Consider the following 18,813-nt stretch of genomic DNA (forward strand, 5'->3'; position numbering starts at 1 on the left):
CTAGCAGTTGCCAGAAGTCAGTCAGAAGGGTTAAATGTTTTTTGCTGCTAATATGAGCTCAGCCTAACTTGTTACACCACATTCATTATACTATTACACTACTACAAAGGATTACACTCTTAAAACTTAGAACACTAGTAAGTTGGGTAACACACGGCATAGGACAGTTGTGGCAAAATACATAGAATAGAAAAATTGGATATACTAATGGGGCAGGCATTACAAAGTTGTAACAAATAATTGGGAGAAGGTAGAACCCTTAAACAATAAGAGGTTACAAGATACCCATGGCATAAACAACTGGGAGCACTAAATTTGCCATGTTTTGCCACACCCCCTTTTTTACCACCCGGCTACAGCTTCCCACCACCCAGCTGAAAAAAATTTCTGGGGAGAACACTGAAGTGGTTTACTAACTCACAGAATGGAGATTTTAAAATTGGAGGTCTGATTGCAGATTGCAGTATGTGGAAGGCTTTCAACAGTAATAACTCCTTAAGTGATAATTGTTAATTGTTGAGAAAACAAATTTCAGCTAAAACAACTGGTGAGACACTAGAAATATCCTGGTAACAGTTTAGATTTCATAAGCTCATGGGTATACAGAAGCTAATGGGCAGACAGAGAAATTCAGAAATGTATTAATACTGATGAGAACTAATATTAACTTTAAAGTGAATATGTTATTCTGTATGGGGGGCTAGCAACATTTATATACAGTATATAAATTTATATCTTAAAGGGCCAATTCATCCAGAACGATTTCCCGCCTTGGTAGATGTTTAACAGTTAAACCATCTGATATTTATATATCTTAGATAAGATTTCTGTCAAGTCTGGACATCTGCTGTGGCCCTTATAGGGAGATCCCACTATACCTGCTAGACTGGTAACTTGTTTTATACTATTGAGAACAGTATAAAATTAATTGCTGGGCTGGAACACTCAAAATAGGTGGATAGAAAGTGTAAGAAACATGAAGATCTATTAAGCAAGGAGCTGACTAAGCACACCAGACTTCTCTTAATAAAAATAATGATTTTCAGGGGGAGGACCATCTGATCAGCTGTCTATACAATATAAAAATGTACTTTACATAAAAAATTATATAAGAGAAGTAAGAAAAACTCAGTCTCACCAATCTACGGATGTCTCTTTCACTTTCCCATTTAATTTTTGCAATTGCCTCCTGGTGGGACTGATGTTCACTTCTCAAATCCCCAGCCTTGATTTTGTCAGCCTGGATTATATTATTGAGAGCCTCATCCACCTGTTTCTTGGCAGATTTCAGCTCTGTGATCTCCTGTAAGAGCTTGAGGCGCTCAGAGTCAAACACTTTTCTGGCCTCTTCCCGTGCCTCTGTGCTCAGAGCTGTCCTTACTTTGTCACTGCTGCCATCACGGAGAGCATTAACAGCAGATTTTAGTCGCAGGATTTCTGCCTCTTTTAATTTGACCATTCGAGACATCTCCTGCTCATGCTGTTTTATTAAGTTCTCCCGAACTGCCTGTAGCTCTTTCATCTTTTCCTCATGAAGCTTGGCTTTCAATTCAGAAACAGTTGCTGTGTGTTTGTGTTGTTCCTGCTCCTTTATCCGTTTACTCTCTTGATTTTTTTCTCTTTCAAGCCTAGACACCTGAATAACATTGATAAAGGACAACATTGTTTAAAAGTTAGAAAAAATTACAGTAGGGACACTGAAGAAACAAAATAAAATCAAAATTTGGTATAGCAGAGAACAAGGTCTCAGAAAAGAGCCTTCAAATACATTTTATTTAATGTGTCTTAATCTTTTATTGTGGTATTTTTTTTAAATTGACCTTTATCTATATGTCTTAAAGTTTACCTGTCATGAGTAAAGTACATGGGCTGCCATTGCTGGTCTTCTATGGAAAATGCTTGTTGTGTGGCTGTTTGGGAGTATTTGCTTCAGGTCACAGATTTAGAAAGCATCAGTATGAAAACCACATTTTTGCAAAATGAAGGTTCAACAATGGAAGCCTACATAATTCTCCCACTTTAAAGAGGAACTATACTCAAAACACAAAGAAAAACAAAAACACACTTACCTTCAATCCCTCCAGGGGTGTCCGGCATCGGGTCCCGCGTCGTCTCGGCATCCGTCCCAGAGCCAGCCCTCCGGGCGCGGCCATCTTTGTCTTCTATTCTGGGTTTTTCATCCTACCTAGGCGTGAGATCGGGTGATGTAGAACTGCGGATGCGTGAGATCAGCAAATTTTTCTATTTGACCAAAAAAGGCTTCCTCTGCGCATGGCCGAGATGCTCTGGCATGCGCAGAAGGAGCGTCCAAGAGCCTCCTGGGATGCCTGAGGTAGGTATCCTGGGAGGCTTTGCACTCCCATTCATTATCGACGGCCGAGAATTAGGGGGCATGACTGATGTACAGTAAATAACAAACCACAATAATCTCTTATCCAACCAGTAATCAGCCTAAATCTGTATTAACCAATCATTACTATTTAAATAGATTACTACCCTTCTTTGGTCTTTGTAATTCATTATTAAAGCTTTACCAACCTAGAACCAGATACATAATAATACAATTAGAGAAATCTTCCAGCACTTAATGGCTTATGCTGATCTTTTACAAGCACAGTTTTGTATCAATTACAAAAAAAAAAAAAAAAAAAAAAAAACAAGCCAAGTTAGCATAAAATTATTATTGGTGCAGGCAATGCCAATTGTTTATAAAAAATAGGAATTAGCTACAACATTGTCAGCCTAAACAAGTAGAAATTTGATTGTCTCAATAATATAGGGAACAGCCCTATATACTGCCCACTCTGTAAACATGTAAACATTTCTTTCTTATATATGTAATGCATATATAATATGTATTCATAAATTATTTAAACAGGTAAGAAAGAGCATATTTCAGGCCAATATCATGGACTATTATGTATTAGAAAATAAACTTAAACGTTTCTGTCCTTCCCTCCTGGTGTGGTCCTAGCAGAATATATATTTATTAGTATGACTTTTAGACCAGTATCAAGTGTCAGGCAGCTGTTGGAATCCAGAGGACCATATCAGAATATTTGACTGTACATCTATCTCCTATATGTTATTTCTATCTCTGGAATGTTATTTCATACCTTGGATTTCTCTTGGTGTAGCTCAATTTGAATATCTGTTAATTTAGTCCTGAGATCTTCATTTGCAGCTTGAAGAGCAAGTATTAGGACTTCGGGCTTCTCGCCCTTGTTGCGCCCTTTCTTTGCCATTCTTGCTGTGTCTTTGACGTCACTACTTCAATAGAAAGCCATCATTACTTGGTGTTGGATCTCCTCTTAGGTTAGGATTCCAGAAAGTTCAAAGTTCTGCTCTGGTGGAAGCCCTTCAAAAACAAAAGAAGGCAACTGCATCACAAAATGATATAGGCAATGCATACAATCAATGGTGATTACATCTTTTAATGGCTTATTTTTTTTACATTTTAGAACAGGCAAACATCAGAACTTTTTCATCTTTATCATTAGATCTTTTCAAACAGTGCCTACAGATATATGTAACATACTGGAACAATTGAGGTTAATTTTTTATTGCTGTCATGTGTTAAAAAAGGGCGATCTTTTAACGATGATAATAAACACAAAGAAAATTCACCAATAATTAGTTCAAAAGAAGACATGTACATTGTTTACACTGTTTTGAAAAACTAGGGAACACCCAAGGTAGCCAATCAATCATCAGGTATAACACATCAGGTATTACCACAGACCATTTCTAACTCCTTATTCTTCCTGCCGGATTTTTCATTATTTTTTTTATTTATAGTGCCCTTGTCACTACTGGTAATATACAGTCAAATGATGTGGCACTTGCAGCTCATTTAGGTCTAGATTTTCCAGTCCCTAGTCTAGATTTTACATGTTTGCCGAGCTAAATGATCCTGAAGACTGGGTAATGCTATATCACCTATTAAAGTATACTCATATTTCAACAGCAATATCTTGTAGCAGTTTCCATCCATAGCCTGGATTAATACTTAGGTAAACAATGATTCCTAACTGGTTAGTGGTACTGGTGTTAGTCACTTTTGATTGATGCCTACAGACATATACACACACCACTGCCAATATAAGTATCCGTACACTGTTTAATGCCTTTGGATTACAAAAAAAGGAAAGGAAATGTTAAATTGCTAAAATGAATAGTTAATTGCATAAAACACTACTGATTATTCATTTAACAATTGGTAATGATGCCTTACCTGTGACTTCAACCATCTACATCCATTGTCTTCAACCCTCCGGTCCATATCTGTAGAGGGGAAAAATACACCAAGGTAAGAAATTACATTCAACATTCCAAACAACTACCAGATAAAAGAAACACTGAAGAGAATATAATCAAAATCAATCACTATGAGCTCAAGATTTGACCACAGACTCTAGAAAACTTTTAAATGTACCTCGCTGTATTGCATTAGAATCTATTTCTAAGCTCCGAGAAGACATCCCTAGCAACACTATCCTCTCTGAAGAACAGTTATTAGGCTCAATTCATAAGGCTGTAACACAAGGATAAGGATATTTACTTTAGCCATGTGACTGTGATTTTCAAATCTCTTTTGACACCTCATTCAAAATGTGTTAACTTTCTGAATTGACCCTATTAGCTGTGAAGATGCAACCCAGTACACTCACTCATTATTCTGCTGCTTTATGTTAGTATATGTACTTGGCTCCAAGAGTCACAAACCTAATTTACAGAACTAGTCAGGGCTGAATTTGCCACTAGTCATAATTGACATCTGCTGAAAGGGAGCCAGTGGTTACAGCTGTCAACCACCCTTCATTTCTCTATCCCTTATTGAACACTGTAGGCCTGCAGCAGTACCTGCTTTCACGATCCTTTCCAACAACAAAAGATAGAACGAGAGTTGTACATACAGCGCCGTTCTGCTTTATAGAGAGGGGAGAATGACGGAGCGGCAACCTGCTGCGCTCTCTCCCCTTAAATTGTTTTACGATCATTTGTTGTTTGTGTATCCGCCCGGACGGATCCATGAACGATTTTCAACAAGTGCTATACACATGCCAGATTCTCGCCTGATACTAGCCCTGAGGCTAGAGAATCATTAGACGTGTGTACATAGTATTAAGTAGATCCAAGCTTCAACTGTGTAGAAAGCTCCCCTTGATGTCCTAAATGAGCAAAATACCTGACTATTTTACCTGCCCCAAGCAGCACATACTTATCTCTACTTTAGACCCTGCTGCCTGTTGAGCCAACTGCAGTAAACAGAGGGAAGCCCTGTGTATGCTTAAACAGAGGTTTTGGGAAATATACACCAATAGCACTACCTGTGAGGTAATCACACCAGAATCAAATGGCTTTGTATTGGCAATGTATTTTATGAGCAAAAGCAACACTGGATACTTACATGCAGCACTGAAACACATGGAATGCAAGTGAATAGAGCTTGTTCCTGCTTGCTTTTTTATATAAATGTAAAATATTGTTTTGTATTTCAGTGGGGACTGGTTCTGTTGCTGCTATTATTGATTGCTTTGATAGAAAACAGCCTGGAACAGCATGTGCAATACTTGCTAGTTCTGGAGCAGTGATTCAGTAAGGCTAAAAGTAAAGAAATTTTGAACTTAAAAATGATCTTGTCCATAGCAACTAATCAGGTTTTTCCAATCAAAATGCAACCAATAACAATTCAATTTTCACTCAAAATTTTCTTTACAATTTGTTACAATTTTGGTGAATCATTTTAATTTTGCGATTTGAATATTAGTATGCAGAACAAAGTTACATAGTCAGATTGAAAAAGATACAGTGCTTCATGTTTAACCGCTAGGGAAATAAACACAGAAACCTGCATATTCCAGAAAGAAACATATATGCATAGTTGATGGAGAGAAAAAAATTCTTATTAACATAGTTCAATTTACTTCAATAGGGGAAAAAAATCTTTCCCGGTTCCTTAAGGCAATTGGATATTCCCTGGATCAACAGTCTCTGGTGTTATTCCTTTAATACCCAGTTATATTCTGTGCTTCTAGAAAAGCATCCAACTTTTTTTTAAACAATGTGCTAAAACAATCTGAACAGCTGCTTTCATCAGAGTTCTCTCATACCTGCTTAGCTTCATTATTTTCTCTTTTACTAAAGACTTATGAGGGATTTAATAACTACACAGGTCAACAAAAAATTAGTTTTGATAATCATCAGAAACCACAAACTTTTATAGTACTATTATAGTTAACATTGTACGTGCACGTATTTTGTACTAAAACATTTAAGTGAATGTTAATAAATTTTCAGTGTGAAGAAAAATAAGGCACACTGTGGTATAGATCTACTGAGCAGTGTTAGTCAGGTACCATTGTTTCTTCAGAAATGCTTACAGTATGATTTTCTCTCTACTCTCTGTCTGCATTGTCGCGGTACAGCATCCAGCAGTAGTCAGCCATCATACTTTCATTCCTGAAACCTTGGTAGGGGTGCTCCATTAACTGAATGTCCTGGTGAAAATGTTCTTGTTCGTCACTCACCATACTAAAATTCTAGATGTGAGTGCAAGAAATGTATTTTTAAAGACATGCGACAACCTAGTTTCTGGTATAAATCAAGCAGATTCTGAACTCCTTCCTTGTATGCAGGAGACTTATGGTTGCCCAAGAAATTTTCACATAGCCACTTGAATGGATCCCAAGCTTCTAGCTCAGCTGCTGAGGGAGATTGTTTGAAAACATCATCCCTGCAAAACAGACTTAATCTGTGGCCCTGTAAATATACCTTCCTTCATTTTACTTATGTTTGGAAACTTCTGAACAAGGTACTGAAAACCCTTGGAGTTTGATTTACCCATGGTCTTTACAAGGTTCTTCATCAAGCCTAACTTAATATGGAGAGGTGGCAGAAATATTTTATGCGGATCAACCAGAGGCAAAAACTTGACACTGCTTGTTCCGGGCTTATAGGTATCTCTTGGTAGCCAATCATGCTTGACATAATGGTCTCCCGTAGATCGGCTGTGCCACAGGCATAGGAAACAGCAATATTTTGTGAATCCTCCTTGCATTCCCATCAGCAAGCCAATGACCTTTAGATCCCCATAGATGTTCCACTGGTGTGTTTTATACTGGATTGCTTCAAGTAGTAACTTCATGTTGTCATAGGGCTCCTTTAGGTTAACGGAATGGGCAATCGGTAAACTTGGTTTGGAATTACCATTATGCAGTAAGCCTGCTTTCAAGCTTCTTTCAGAGGAATCAATGACGATACGCCATTCAGATGGAACATGCTCTTGTGACAAACTGTTAAAGAGTGCATTTATATCATGACAGTAGCACAGTGAGCCCCCCTTTGCAAGCAAGTGCTTCTGTTAAAGCCTTGAAAGAAGAAAGAAAGAAGTTCTGCTTTGTCTTTACAGAAATTTAGATCACAAACAAGATCATTCAGCTCTGCCTGTGTAAAGGTCTCTGGTTCTGAATCTTCATAGGCCAAGTAGTCAGGGTCAGATGATTCGGGTTTGTAACTGGCTGCAACTCCAGCGCATTACTCATCACCTTCTACAGAAGCAAGTCCATCATGTGGTGGTACCGGAACTGGCAATTAAGCATTATGGGGAACAGGCCTAATTGCAGAATCAAGGCTGGGATATACAATTTTGTGCTTAGTTTTACCTGAGAATCTATAGAGAATTGATGCAGCAAAAATAGCAGTCGATTGGATGGTCTCGCGGTTCTCTCCACACTATCGGGATTGTAAATGGCATTGCTGCCTTACGCCAATTTAGTCAGTTATGAAGTCCGTTTGAACAACTAGTACAGATTACATGTCGAGCCCAAGATTTATCCTGGTCACCAAGTGGACAGCCAAATTTGCATATCTTTTTAAGTTCTGTGTTAATTTGGCCACGTTGTGCTTTTGTCGTGAATGAACCACACATGTAACAGAAACTGTCTGGATCATTAAGGCAATTTCTAGGCACGATGACAAATTAAATCAATCGCAGTTAGTGTGGTCTCTAACCTTAAAAAAAGAAAACTGTTGTTAAATGTTGTAATATGTTAAGGCTATTTATAGCAAATTTCACACAATAAATAATTAGCTGCATCACAAAAACTAGACGTGCTAGAGAAAAACTGAACACAGATTTGAAATCCGCATCAAAAAATACTACAAAGCCCACATAAAATTATATCTGATGAAAATGACATGTTGAGCTTGTGTTATAATAATGTTGAAATAAACATGTATATTTGATCATCTTGTCTACACAAGATATTTGTCACATACTGGAATCGAAGACTTTCTGAATATACTAGCTAAACATTTTACCACTAAAAATCAGGAACAGAACAAGAAAGATAAAGCATGTAACATATGCAGCATGACCTTAAGAAGAATGCAATCTATGAAATACTAAAGGGATTGGCAACCATGAAACAGCAGCCAGTGGGAGGGGGTATTGAAGCAGACATTATCAAAGCATGTGTTTTTTGTTCTGAGAGAAGATGCTGACATTGCACTATGGTATGCTGCAGGATTCATCACAGCTGTCTTACAATGATCAGCCAGCAATTTATAGGACATGAATCTATAATACTTTCTAATGTTAGATATGCCACACACATTTCCTGTAATAGTTTGATACAGGTGCAAAAGCTTGCTTTATATACCATTAAGAATATTGCATTTTTATCTACTGCTACAACACAACATGGTGAAATGAAATAAAATTGTGTTTTAGGACCAGTAACTATTATCTTTGAAATGAAATGTTGAATTAGTCTGACCTGTGGATAATGAAAGAATCAGCCAAAAACAGACACACAAAAAATATACAAATGGTTCAGCCCACCTGTTATACAAAATTACCCTTGAAAATATAAAACAGATTTTTTTCATCGTCAAACAAAATAATAAAGATGGGCGTTTTGCTTACAAAAATGTGTTCAACATAGTTCTCCCTTGCCTCAAGGTCTCCAAGTGACTTTTGTCTAAATAGCACTGGGGAACGTATTTTTTGTTGAGTTAGATCTTTCACTTGTTTTTTTTACTAATTTTTGGGTGGTGAATCCAGAAATGACCCCAGTTTTTTGCTATCACATCTCGTTTTTACGATACTCTCCATTTTTGTCAAAAAACATACAATTTTTACATACAATGAAAAAATAATGAAATAATAACTTAAATTTACTGTTTAATTACATTTCTTTTGTTCATACAAAAAGTTTAATGTTACTCTATGACATCTTTTTTTACAGTAAAACATTTGAAAATAATTGGGTAAGTGGTTAAGGTAAAAATTTAGGCATATAGCTTTTCCTGGAGTGTTCAATGTTAGGACAATCTCGCCGGATGCTCCAACGATAGTCAGCCATCATATGTACATCCCATCCACTCTGATACCGTCCTTCCATGACCTTCAAATCTTGGTGGAATCGTTCACCTTGCTCATCACTGACTGCACCAAGGTTTCCTGGGAAGCTAGAAAGATGGCTATGTAGAAAATGCACTTTGATGCTCATATTGCAACCAAGCATTTTGTAGCTCTCCAAGAGTTTCTGGACTTTGTGTAGTTATTTGCTCATGTGTTTCCAAGAAAGTCCTTGACAATGGCTTTGAATGATAAGCAAGCATTCTTTTTGACTTCTGACATTGTTCTGATGAAATGTTCATCTTTGATGAGCTGCCGAATCTCTGGACCATCAAACACACCGGGCTTTACTTTTTCAAATGACAGGCTAGGAAATGCCAAAATGAGGTACTTGAATTAAAGAACTGCTTCATCAGACACAGTTTCATGTGCAGGGCAGGAAAATAATATTTTTTCTATCAACAAGTGGCTCATATAGAATGTTTGGATCATCTGGTTTTAGGGCAGATCTTGGAGGCCAATTCCTTTCCACCCAATGCCTCTCACAAGCTCTGCTGTCCCACATGCACAGATAACAGGGATACTTGGTGTATCCGCGTTGCTAACCAAAAAGGAAGCATACCATTTCAAGGTCAACACAGATGACCCAATTGTGTTGGTAATATTGCAACAACTCAATGCCCCTGATTCATCAAGCAGAATCGGATTATCGGTCGCACATTCGTATTAGCGATCCGGAATCGTACGCGGTCGCGCTATTCAGCAACCGCGCAGCTGAAATCTAATCGCCTTAATTGGCAGATTCGCGCTCCCTATTGTGAAGGCTGGAATCCGGCTGGTAGTGAGGCGAGTGTACGCGCATACTCGCGTTCCGGACCGCGGTAATCCGCGATCGATGGCCGCGCGTACGTTCGCGCTTCCAGCGAGCGCGGATTTCATTGATGAATCAGGGGCAATGACTCTCTTTATGTCTGCATATTCCTCACAGAGAATCCGAATGGCCAATTGGGACTGACCCAAATATATTGCCCATGTAGGACACACAAGGAGGACACACTTTAAGCTCCGCTTTGAGCTATCGATGAATAGTCCCCATTCAGTTGAGTTAAAGAATGGAATTCCCAATTCCTCAATTAAACCAGGTATGTTATGGCAATACACAAAGCCACTGTCAGTTCTAAAGTACTGCAGAAATGCAATTTCTCTGGTTTGAAAGTAATATACCTTTGTTCCTTCTTCAAGTAAGTTTTTCTCACGCAGTCTTGATGCTAGGGGTTCTGAAGCCTTCTTCGATAGTCCCAAATCACATGCCAAATCACTCAACTCATGCCGATCAAATCCCTTACGAACAGAGTCCTCTTCAACTTCAAACTCTTCATCATTGTTGTCACCTAGTTCATCACCATAATCATGTTCTTCAAGAGAGGGTAGTGTAACGAAAACTGGCACTGGGATTTCATCTGAATGAGGCACTGGGCGTAAAGCCAATGGTGGAGTAGGATACTCTATGTTAAATTTATTTTTCTTGTTATATCCTGAAGTTTTCACTATACAAAAGTAACAGTCACTGAAATGATCTCCTGGCTCTCGACAAACCATAGGTATACCAAATGACATCTTATCACGTGTTCCCTTTGTCCACATCTGTAAACCCTCAACACACTGTTTGCACACCTTATGAGGGGCCCAAGAATTATCTTGAGCACCAAGTTTAACTTTGAAATATGCCAAACAGTCTTGCTCTACAAATGTGCTGATGTTCACCCTTTAAATGGGAATGGTGAAAATGCCACAGATATAACAAAATGAATCAGGGTTGTTTAGACACTTACGACGAGAAACAGCAGAGCCAGACATGATCTGAAAGAAAGGAAATACATGTGTAAGTAGAAAAATACATTTTGCTTATTCACTACATAGAGCAGCGCACAACCTCTGACCACACGGTCTTGCATGCAAATGAATAGCCGCATCGCATTATATTAAGCAGTAGAGAAAAAACCTGACGTGATGGAAGACAACTAACTGCATTTTTAGAATCTGCATACCTATTTTAGTGTAAATAAGCTTAAAAATTGAAGTCAACAAAAAATTTGTTCAAAATTGTTCCCCGTGTTTTCATTGATTTTGTATGTTTTTAGTCCTCCCAAGTGCTTATATTATCTAAAGTTGCAATGTGGACGTTTGGGTGGGAGATGGCAGACCTTAAAATTCAATGTTGGTCCCATTGCTGTAATGCGTTGTTGTTTTTTTTATCCATTCTTCTGCTGATAAATGGGCTTTCTTAATGCAAGCATGTGGATTAAAACAACTCAGAACAGAAAAGTGTGAATGGGAGCTAAAAAAAAAACATTTAACTAATGACCATTTATAGGCCACCCAGTGCTCACTGATGTGAGTGAAGGGAAAGTATAGTCTGTCTGGTTGGAATCCACAGAAGAGCTACTTTAGCACAAATTGTTTACAACCTTAAAGTTGGCCATGATAGAAATGTGCTAGAACACACATCACAGCTTGCTGCAGGCCAGTCTGAGCGCTCAAGTTTACTCCTGTTCACTGCTGAAAGAACCTATAATGAGCATATGATGCCAAAACTGCGTTTTAAATCAATGGAAAAAGGTGGCCTGGTCCAATGCATCACATTTTATTTTAGATCACGTGGATAGCCAGGTGCATGTGAATTATTTAACTGGGAAAGAAATGGCAGAAGGATGCATTATGGAAGGAAGGCAGCACAACACAAAGGGGACTTGCACAATAAGCCACTTAGACTACTATGAATCTAGTAGATGCATATGAGCCGATCCATAGACCAGTCCATCAGAGGGATGTAAACAAAGTTGTGGGTCTTACAGCCAGATATAGATAGGTATAGCAATTTAGGGGGACAAAAAGGTTCTTAAACCAGAACCTCCTAAATTTCTACAATAAATTAGCTGTTCCAGCATCTTGCTGGAGGGAGAGAAGCATCGATAAGCACCGGAGCAATGTCACTTGTTTTTATGCAACATGCATCTGGCTTCAGCTCTCCAATGCAATGCAAAAACTAAATGTATGAGTACACATCAAAATGTGCCTGAAATATTGATGTAAAGTCAGCCTATTTAATGTAGTTTCCACTTGAACACCAGGGGAACCATGTTTGGTAGGTAGTCTGGTGTTTGTGAAAATGAAAAATGTTATGCTAACTAGACAATCAAGTAATGAAGAATGTATGTGTTTACATGCAGTGAGAAAGAGATGGCAAGCTTGGCTTATACTGCAGCATGTTGCCAGTTGCTTTTGTGCAGTTTGAGCTTAGCACTACTGCAGTGTAGAATTTTAATGAGGAAAATATCATAGCCGAGCACAGATCTAACAAAGCCATCATCTCAGGTGCCAAGGAAATGACTACCTTGATTATTGATCTACTGAACAAGAACAGATTTCTTCAATAATGGCGTGTGCACATCCTAATCCCAACAAAGAATGTTTCCTGCTCCAACAATCAATACAAAGCCAAATATCATATCCTAGACAAATTTCTGTTACAACAGTTTGGATTAAAGGTCATAGAAATGCAAGTACAGTCTTCTGTTTTTGGATGTTAGCCATTTGAAACAAGAAAAGAATACTTCAGCCAAACCAGAGAAACAAGAAGAATTTAAAGTATTTGTAATTAGAACTGTAAAATCCTGCAGCGAGCCCCTCATCTAACACTTGACCCAAGTGCTATATGTTAATTGACTCTAAATAACACCACATTTTTGAGCCTGCAGTCTTTGTGTGCGCTGTACCTCTACAAATGTCTAAATGATGCTCTTCACGTATAAATAAAACAGGTGCCTTTTTTGAAGTCTGTAGTTTCCTAATCTGAGTCGTTATTTTCATCTGTCTGCTTTATTTTTGTCTTTCAGCAATTACTGCAAGGCAACTCTCATTGTGATGCTAATTTTGAATTTTCCATTCAAACAGCTTTAAACTAAGTTATCTTGATTTTTTTTTCTTTTTATGTGAAATATTTACATTTTTTACATTGGATCCGGGTACAGATTCACACCGAACTCCAGACAAACAGCTATAAAACATTAAATATCAAATATTTGAGATATGTTTACCTGCAAAAGGATTTGTGTATCTGTCCATCTAGCAGAGATTACACAGCACAACCTTGTCCAGTAGGGGACTTGATATTTGCTACACTTTCACTTTAACCTAAGCTTTAACTACCGTATTTTTCGCCGTATAGGACGCTCCGGAATATAAGACGCACCCAATTTTAAAGGAGGAAAATCTAGAAAAAAAGATTCTGAAAGATTATTCCCCTTCTGGTCACTCATGTGTTTTTTTTAACACATTTGTCGTATAGGACGCACTAACTTTTCACCCCCAGTTTTGGGGAAGAAAAAGTGCGTCTTATATGGCAAAAAATACGGTAATATGAGACAGCACATTGACTAGTTCATCTCTCTGTTACTTTGCTCTTTCCTTCTTGTACTTTATTATACCTAGTTGGCTCCTTGTGCTGGTCCTCTCTCCCCATCTTTCGAGTTCTGCTGTACAGGGACTGAAAGTGGCTGTTACTAGGCCAAATTCAGGTACTGAGGCTGTTTGTATTTAAAAGGTAATACTTTCATGATGTAATTATAAACACAGATCTGAACTAATTTAAGTTTTGTTCTAATGAACCAAATCGTGGATTTGTAAACAAGGTAACATAATGATGAATATATTCTAGTGTTTGGCAAGTTGGAAAAGTTCAGTAGACAATGGGAGGATATACTGCACAGTGCATAACAGGGAGCAATGTAGCGTATAAATCTTTAACAAAGCAGACAAAGTGACAAAATGTAAAATATATTATATGCATAATAAAAACAGAGTAGAATATTGTCAACTATAAAAACCTTAGTGTATAGAGGAGCAGTGACATAAAACATGCAGTATGATACAGTGTGGCGTATACACCACACAACATACAGTGTGTGATATTGTGCAGTAGAGAATGTACACTAAAACGGAGGGGGTGTGGTATGTATCACAGAGTTGAGAGGTGTACAGTATACAAGGTATAATACAGTGTACCAAGTGCAGCAGAGGCGAGAATGTACTATACTGGTATGAATGAGTGCAGGATGCTATGTATAGCACGGTACAGAATAAAACAACATATATTATATGTTAGCACTGAGAAGAGCAGTATAGAGTATAGGATGTACAGCAAAGTGTGCATAGTGTTGTAGTGTTGAGAGCAGAATATAAAGAAAAAAGTAGAGTATTGCTTAATACTGGAGATGGGATAGAGTGGGTTGCACCTGGGAAAGAGTAAACGATGTGGTTACGAAAGGTGTTCAGGGCAAAAATGGGGAGAAATGACAACAAACAAACTAATAAAAAAATGAGTTGTTATTTACAAGGCTAAATCCAAATACAGAACCAGGGATCAGTACAGCAGACTCAGAAGGGAAAAGTTGGATTATTCATAAGTGATGTAAGTTTTATGACTGCTGTGGAACTGCTTACTATATAAAGCACAATATACACAATATATATGATTCCCAAGTAGAATTCCATGATAAATGCTCAGGGATGACAATGGTCAACCTGTGACTCATCTTAAGTAGAATTAGTTTTCTTTCAAAGACACACTCACTTATAGAAGAATGTTTATGGTTGTACAATCTGTTGTAGTTTACATAGAAGTTTTTTCTTTTGGACTTTTTTATCATGGGTACCAGCAGATTATAAATAAAGGGATTTATTTTTTCAGCCATCTTTTTGAATAAGTACTGTGATTCTAGTATTAGGGCAGGCAAGAAATTGTGAAGGAGAGTGGTTACAGCTTACAACCACTTGGCCTGCCAGACTGGATACTCCTATTTATGTGGGATGGCAGCTCATCGGCAGCTAGCAATCTATAAACTGTACAAAACCATGTATGTGAACTTAAATGAGCTGCAGCTTATATAACACAAAACATTAAACAGAACAACAATAAATATTTTTTTACACTTTTACACTAAACAGATTATTGCGAAACTGCAGAAATATGGTGCTCTTACTATTTATTTTTCTTTTTGTTCCAGATAAACATTTTTGCAATGATTAATAGTACAAAGTGCTTTTGTAGATAAAAATCATTTACAAGTTGAACTATACAGTCCACTAATTAAGAGTCTGCAGATAAAGAAAGGATGAATGAATGTCATCTGAACATTAGAGGATCAACCACCCCTGCACCACCACACTCAGCTACAACTACAGACCACAGCCACCACTCCCTGCTCTGTTCTCTAAACTAGAAATGAGATAGAGTTTCATAGTGAGTAGGTAGATGGTACCACTTCTAAGTTCTGGAGAATCGTACACTTTATATGCCCTGGGTTTGGCAATCATTTAGGAATAAAAGAAAATAGTATAAGGGACACATATTCCAGATTTTAAATTGCAATATCAATGCTATTTTGACAATAATTATCACAACTTTTCAATGAACATATTTATCAACTGTCACTTTAGCCGTTTTTATAATTTTTTTTCAAAGAGAAAAAAATTGGATGATCCAGCAGTGGGGTCAAGGAAACATTTAGTTTGATAGATAACGCTGCACAAGAACGATTTTGCTACTTGGAATAACACATGTGATTTACATGATACTGAGTGTGCTAATTCTAAATCTGAACTCAGAATTTGCCTTTCATGTACAGATTTTAAGTTATAGGTGTGCTATAGCTGTTCAAATGGTCAGTAATTGGGTAATGTATTTTTACATGGGAACATTATAACAGTTGCAGCTACCACTATGCCTGCTGCCGCTTCCACAGAATCACGCCCCCTGGTGGCATGCATGTTCCAACAGCGGCTGGGAATGTCTGGGCAAGTCAGTGAGCTGACGTCAGAAATAGGTATGTAAGGCAAGATGGACCAAGGGCTTGTCTCTAGTACGAAACCATCTTATTGGATAGTACAGCTAAGCCATATTGAGTCTGTTTTGAGCTAAAGATGAGTAGGCGCAGCTGTGTTAATAAAATGGACAATTTTTTCTACATTTGTGGCAAATATATCCCGTGTGATCAACACAAGAACCTAACCAATAGAGTGAGATTTGCTTACAAGTATTACTTTGGATGTGAAATTGGAGATTAGGATAAAAGCTGGGCACCTCATATCTGCTGTCAGGTGTGTTACATTGGCCTAACACAATGGTTGAATGGGAAAAGGAATAAAATGCCTTTTGCTGTACCTATGGTTTGGCGTAAGCCAAAAGACCATTACTCGGAGTGCTACTTCGGTATGAGTAAAATTGCTGTATAAGTCAAAAATCGTCTATCCTGTTGATTATGTTGATGTTAAAGAATTTTATGAATCCCAATTTGAAGAGGGTAAGCCACATTTTATAAGCCAATCAAATTTAGATGGTCTAGTAAGGGACCTGTCTTTGTCAAAAGAGAAGGCTGAACCGTTAGCCTCCAGATTAGTATCTGGAATGTGCTACAAAAAGGAATAACAACTTTACAGTTTAGTGATCGTCACACAAAGATTGCAGTTTATTACAAGCTGGAAAATGACATTTGCTTCTGTACTGACGTGAGTGGTCTGATGATGGAGTTAGGTTGCGAATACATACCAGAGCAGTGGAGATTGTTCATTGACTCCAGCAAATCAAGTTTGAAAGCTGTATTGCTGCATAAAAGTAACGAAAAACCCTCTGTTCCTCTTGCACATGCCGTGGGAATGAAAGAGACATAAGAATCCATGGAGGTCATTTTGAAATTGATTAACTATTCAGAACACAAATGGAGTGTTTGTGGTGACCTGAAGGTGGTGGCACTCCTTCTTGGCCTGCAATTGGGATATACAAAATATATGTGCTTTCTGTGCCTGTGAAACAGTCCTGATGACAGCAACCTTTACAAGGTGAAAGAATGGCCATCTAGTCCTGAACATACTGTTGGCCAGTACAACGTAAAGCATAAATTACTTTGTCATTGCTATGAATCATATTGGTATGGGTTTTCAGTGTCTAAAGGACAAGTTTGGAAAAGTTATAACAGATGCTAAACTGAAAGCAGGCATTTTTGTTGGTCCCCAAACCCACAATTTGATGCGTGATGCCACATTCAGAAACAAACTTAACTCACTTGAACTTGCTGCTTGGGATTCATTTATGATAGTTGCACAAAACTTTCTGGGCAACCAGCGAGCTAAAAACCATGCTGAACTCGTGAACAACATGCTAACAGCATACCATCAACTTGGCTGCCGAATGTAACTTTAAAATTCATTTCTTACATGGGTGATGGGTGGTGTGAGTGATGAACAAGGGGAGAGGTTCCACCAGGACATTTCTGTTATGGAAACAAGATATCAAGGCCGGTGCAACCCCAACATGATGGGCGACTACTGCTGGTTTCTGCAGCGGGAGACAGCGGAGAGCCAAAAATGCAAAAGAAAGTGCCTGAAACACTTCTGAAGTGTACATGTGTGTTGAACAAGGACTGTCATAATGTCATGGAACTATGAGGCAAAAGTTAGTTATGTATAGAGAATACATAGTAACTGTAGAACAAAAGAATGTAGCTAATCGTGTCTATACACTAATTAACTTAAGATCCTGACGTCCTAGGCAGAATCGGATTCAGATTTGGATTCAGCGCACTTCATTTAGTATAGGACACATGGATTAGACCAAGTAGCAGACAATATTTATTTTTTTGTGATGCAGTGTAATAATCTGTATTGGCTATTGCCACCCCAACACCATCAAGTAAAGAAGGTTAGGCAACCAGAGGGTTTTTTGGCAATAATAACAATAGTATTGTATTAGTGATATAGTCTCATAATACAATATGCATCCAACATAGTACAGATCTCACCAGATGACCAAGGGGCTGACATTAGATATCTCATCTATTTTTTTATATTTTAGGCTAGTAAATAAACCAATAGCAAAGTCCCATCAATGCACATATAAACATGAGGATGTTGTAAAGTAGAGCGCATACGTGTGACTGTAATACCCAACGTGTTTCGCCCGGTATGGGTTTCCTCAGGGGTAAATTGAACGTTTAGAAGAACATTGTCATATGCTGAAAACAATATGAATATTTACAGAACAAATGTCAGTGATAATCAAAAATAAAATTAAAAAAATTATTGTAAAGGCCAGTATTGCATTTTGTTAATACATATGGTTCATGTACATTTAAGTAACAACATTTTTTGTAAATATACAAATGAAAAATATTGCATCAAGTGCAAAACAAATTGCACTTGTTTTTTTCAAAGCTTTACTTAACCTCCCAACCGTTAGGCCCGTACTTTTTCGTATTAAAAAAAGTTGCAATTATCGATAACCCCGTACTTTTCTCACTCCCCACTTACCTGGTCCCGCTGTGCTCATCCAGCGTCGTGTCCGTGTTCCAGCGTCGTCCTCCAGCGTCGATCTCCCTCTCCAGCGTCGGGTGCCG

The 18,813-nt window shown here is 37.9% G+C and overlaps 1 protein-coding gene across 2 annotated transcripts in view; it reads right to left on the reverse strand.

Moving 5' to 3' along the window:
• The window catches only part of JAKMIP2 (janus kinase and microtubule interacting protein 2), an 83,668-nt gene that overhangs the window by 43,556 nt on the left and 21,299 nt on the right, over window positions 1-18,813 (reverse strand). For both annotated transcript variants that reach the window (XM_072400932.1, XM_072400933.1), the window contains exons 2-4: window positions 4,235-4,284; window positions 3,117-3,358; window positions 1,139-1,636 (exon numbers count right to left, since the gene is read on the reverse strand). In XM_072400932.1, the coding sequence (XP_072257033.1) occupies window positions 1,139-1,636; window positions 3,117-3,245 (627 nt within the window). In that variant the 5' untranslated portion in view covers window positions 3,246-3,358; window positions 4,235-4,284. The remainder of the gene's footprint in view (window positions 1-1,138; window positions 1,637-3,116; window positions 3,359-4,234; window positions 4,285-18,813) is intronic.

Source organism: Pyxicephalus adspersus, chromosome 2 (genome assembly GCF_032062135.1).
Source record: "Pyxicephalus adspersus chromosome 2, UCB_Pads_2.0, whole genome shotgun sequence".
In the NCBI taxonomy this organism is placed as follows: Eukaryota; Metazoa; Chordata; class Amphibia; order Anura; family Pyxicephalidae; genus Pyxicephalus; species Pyxicephalus adspersus.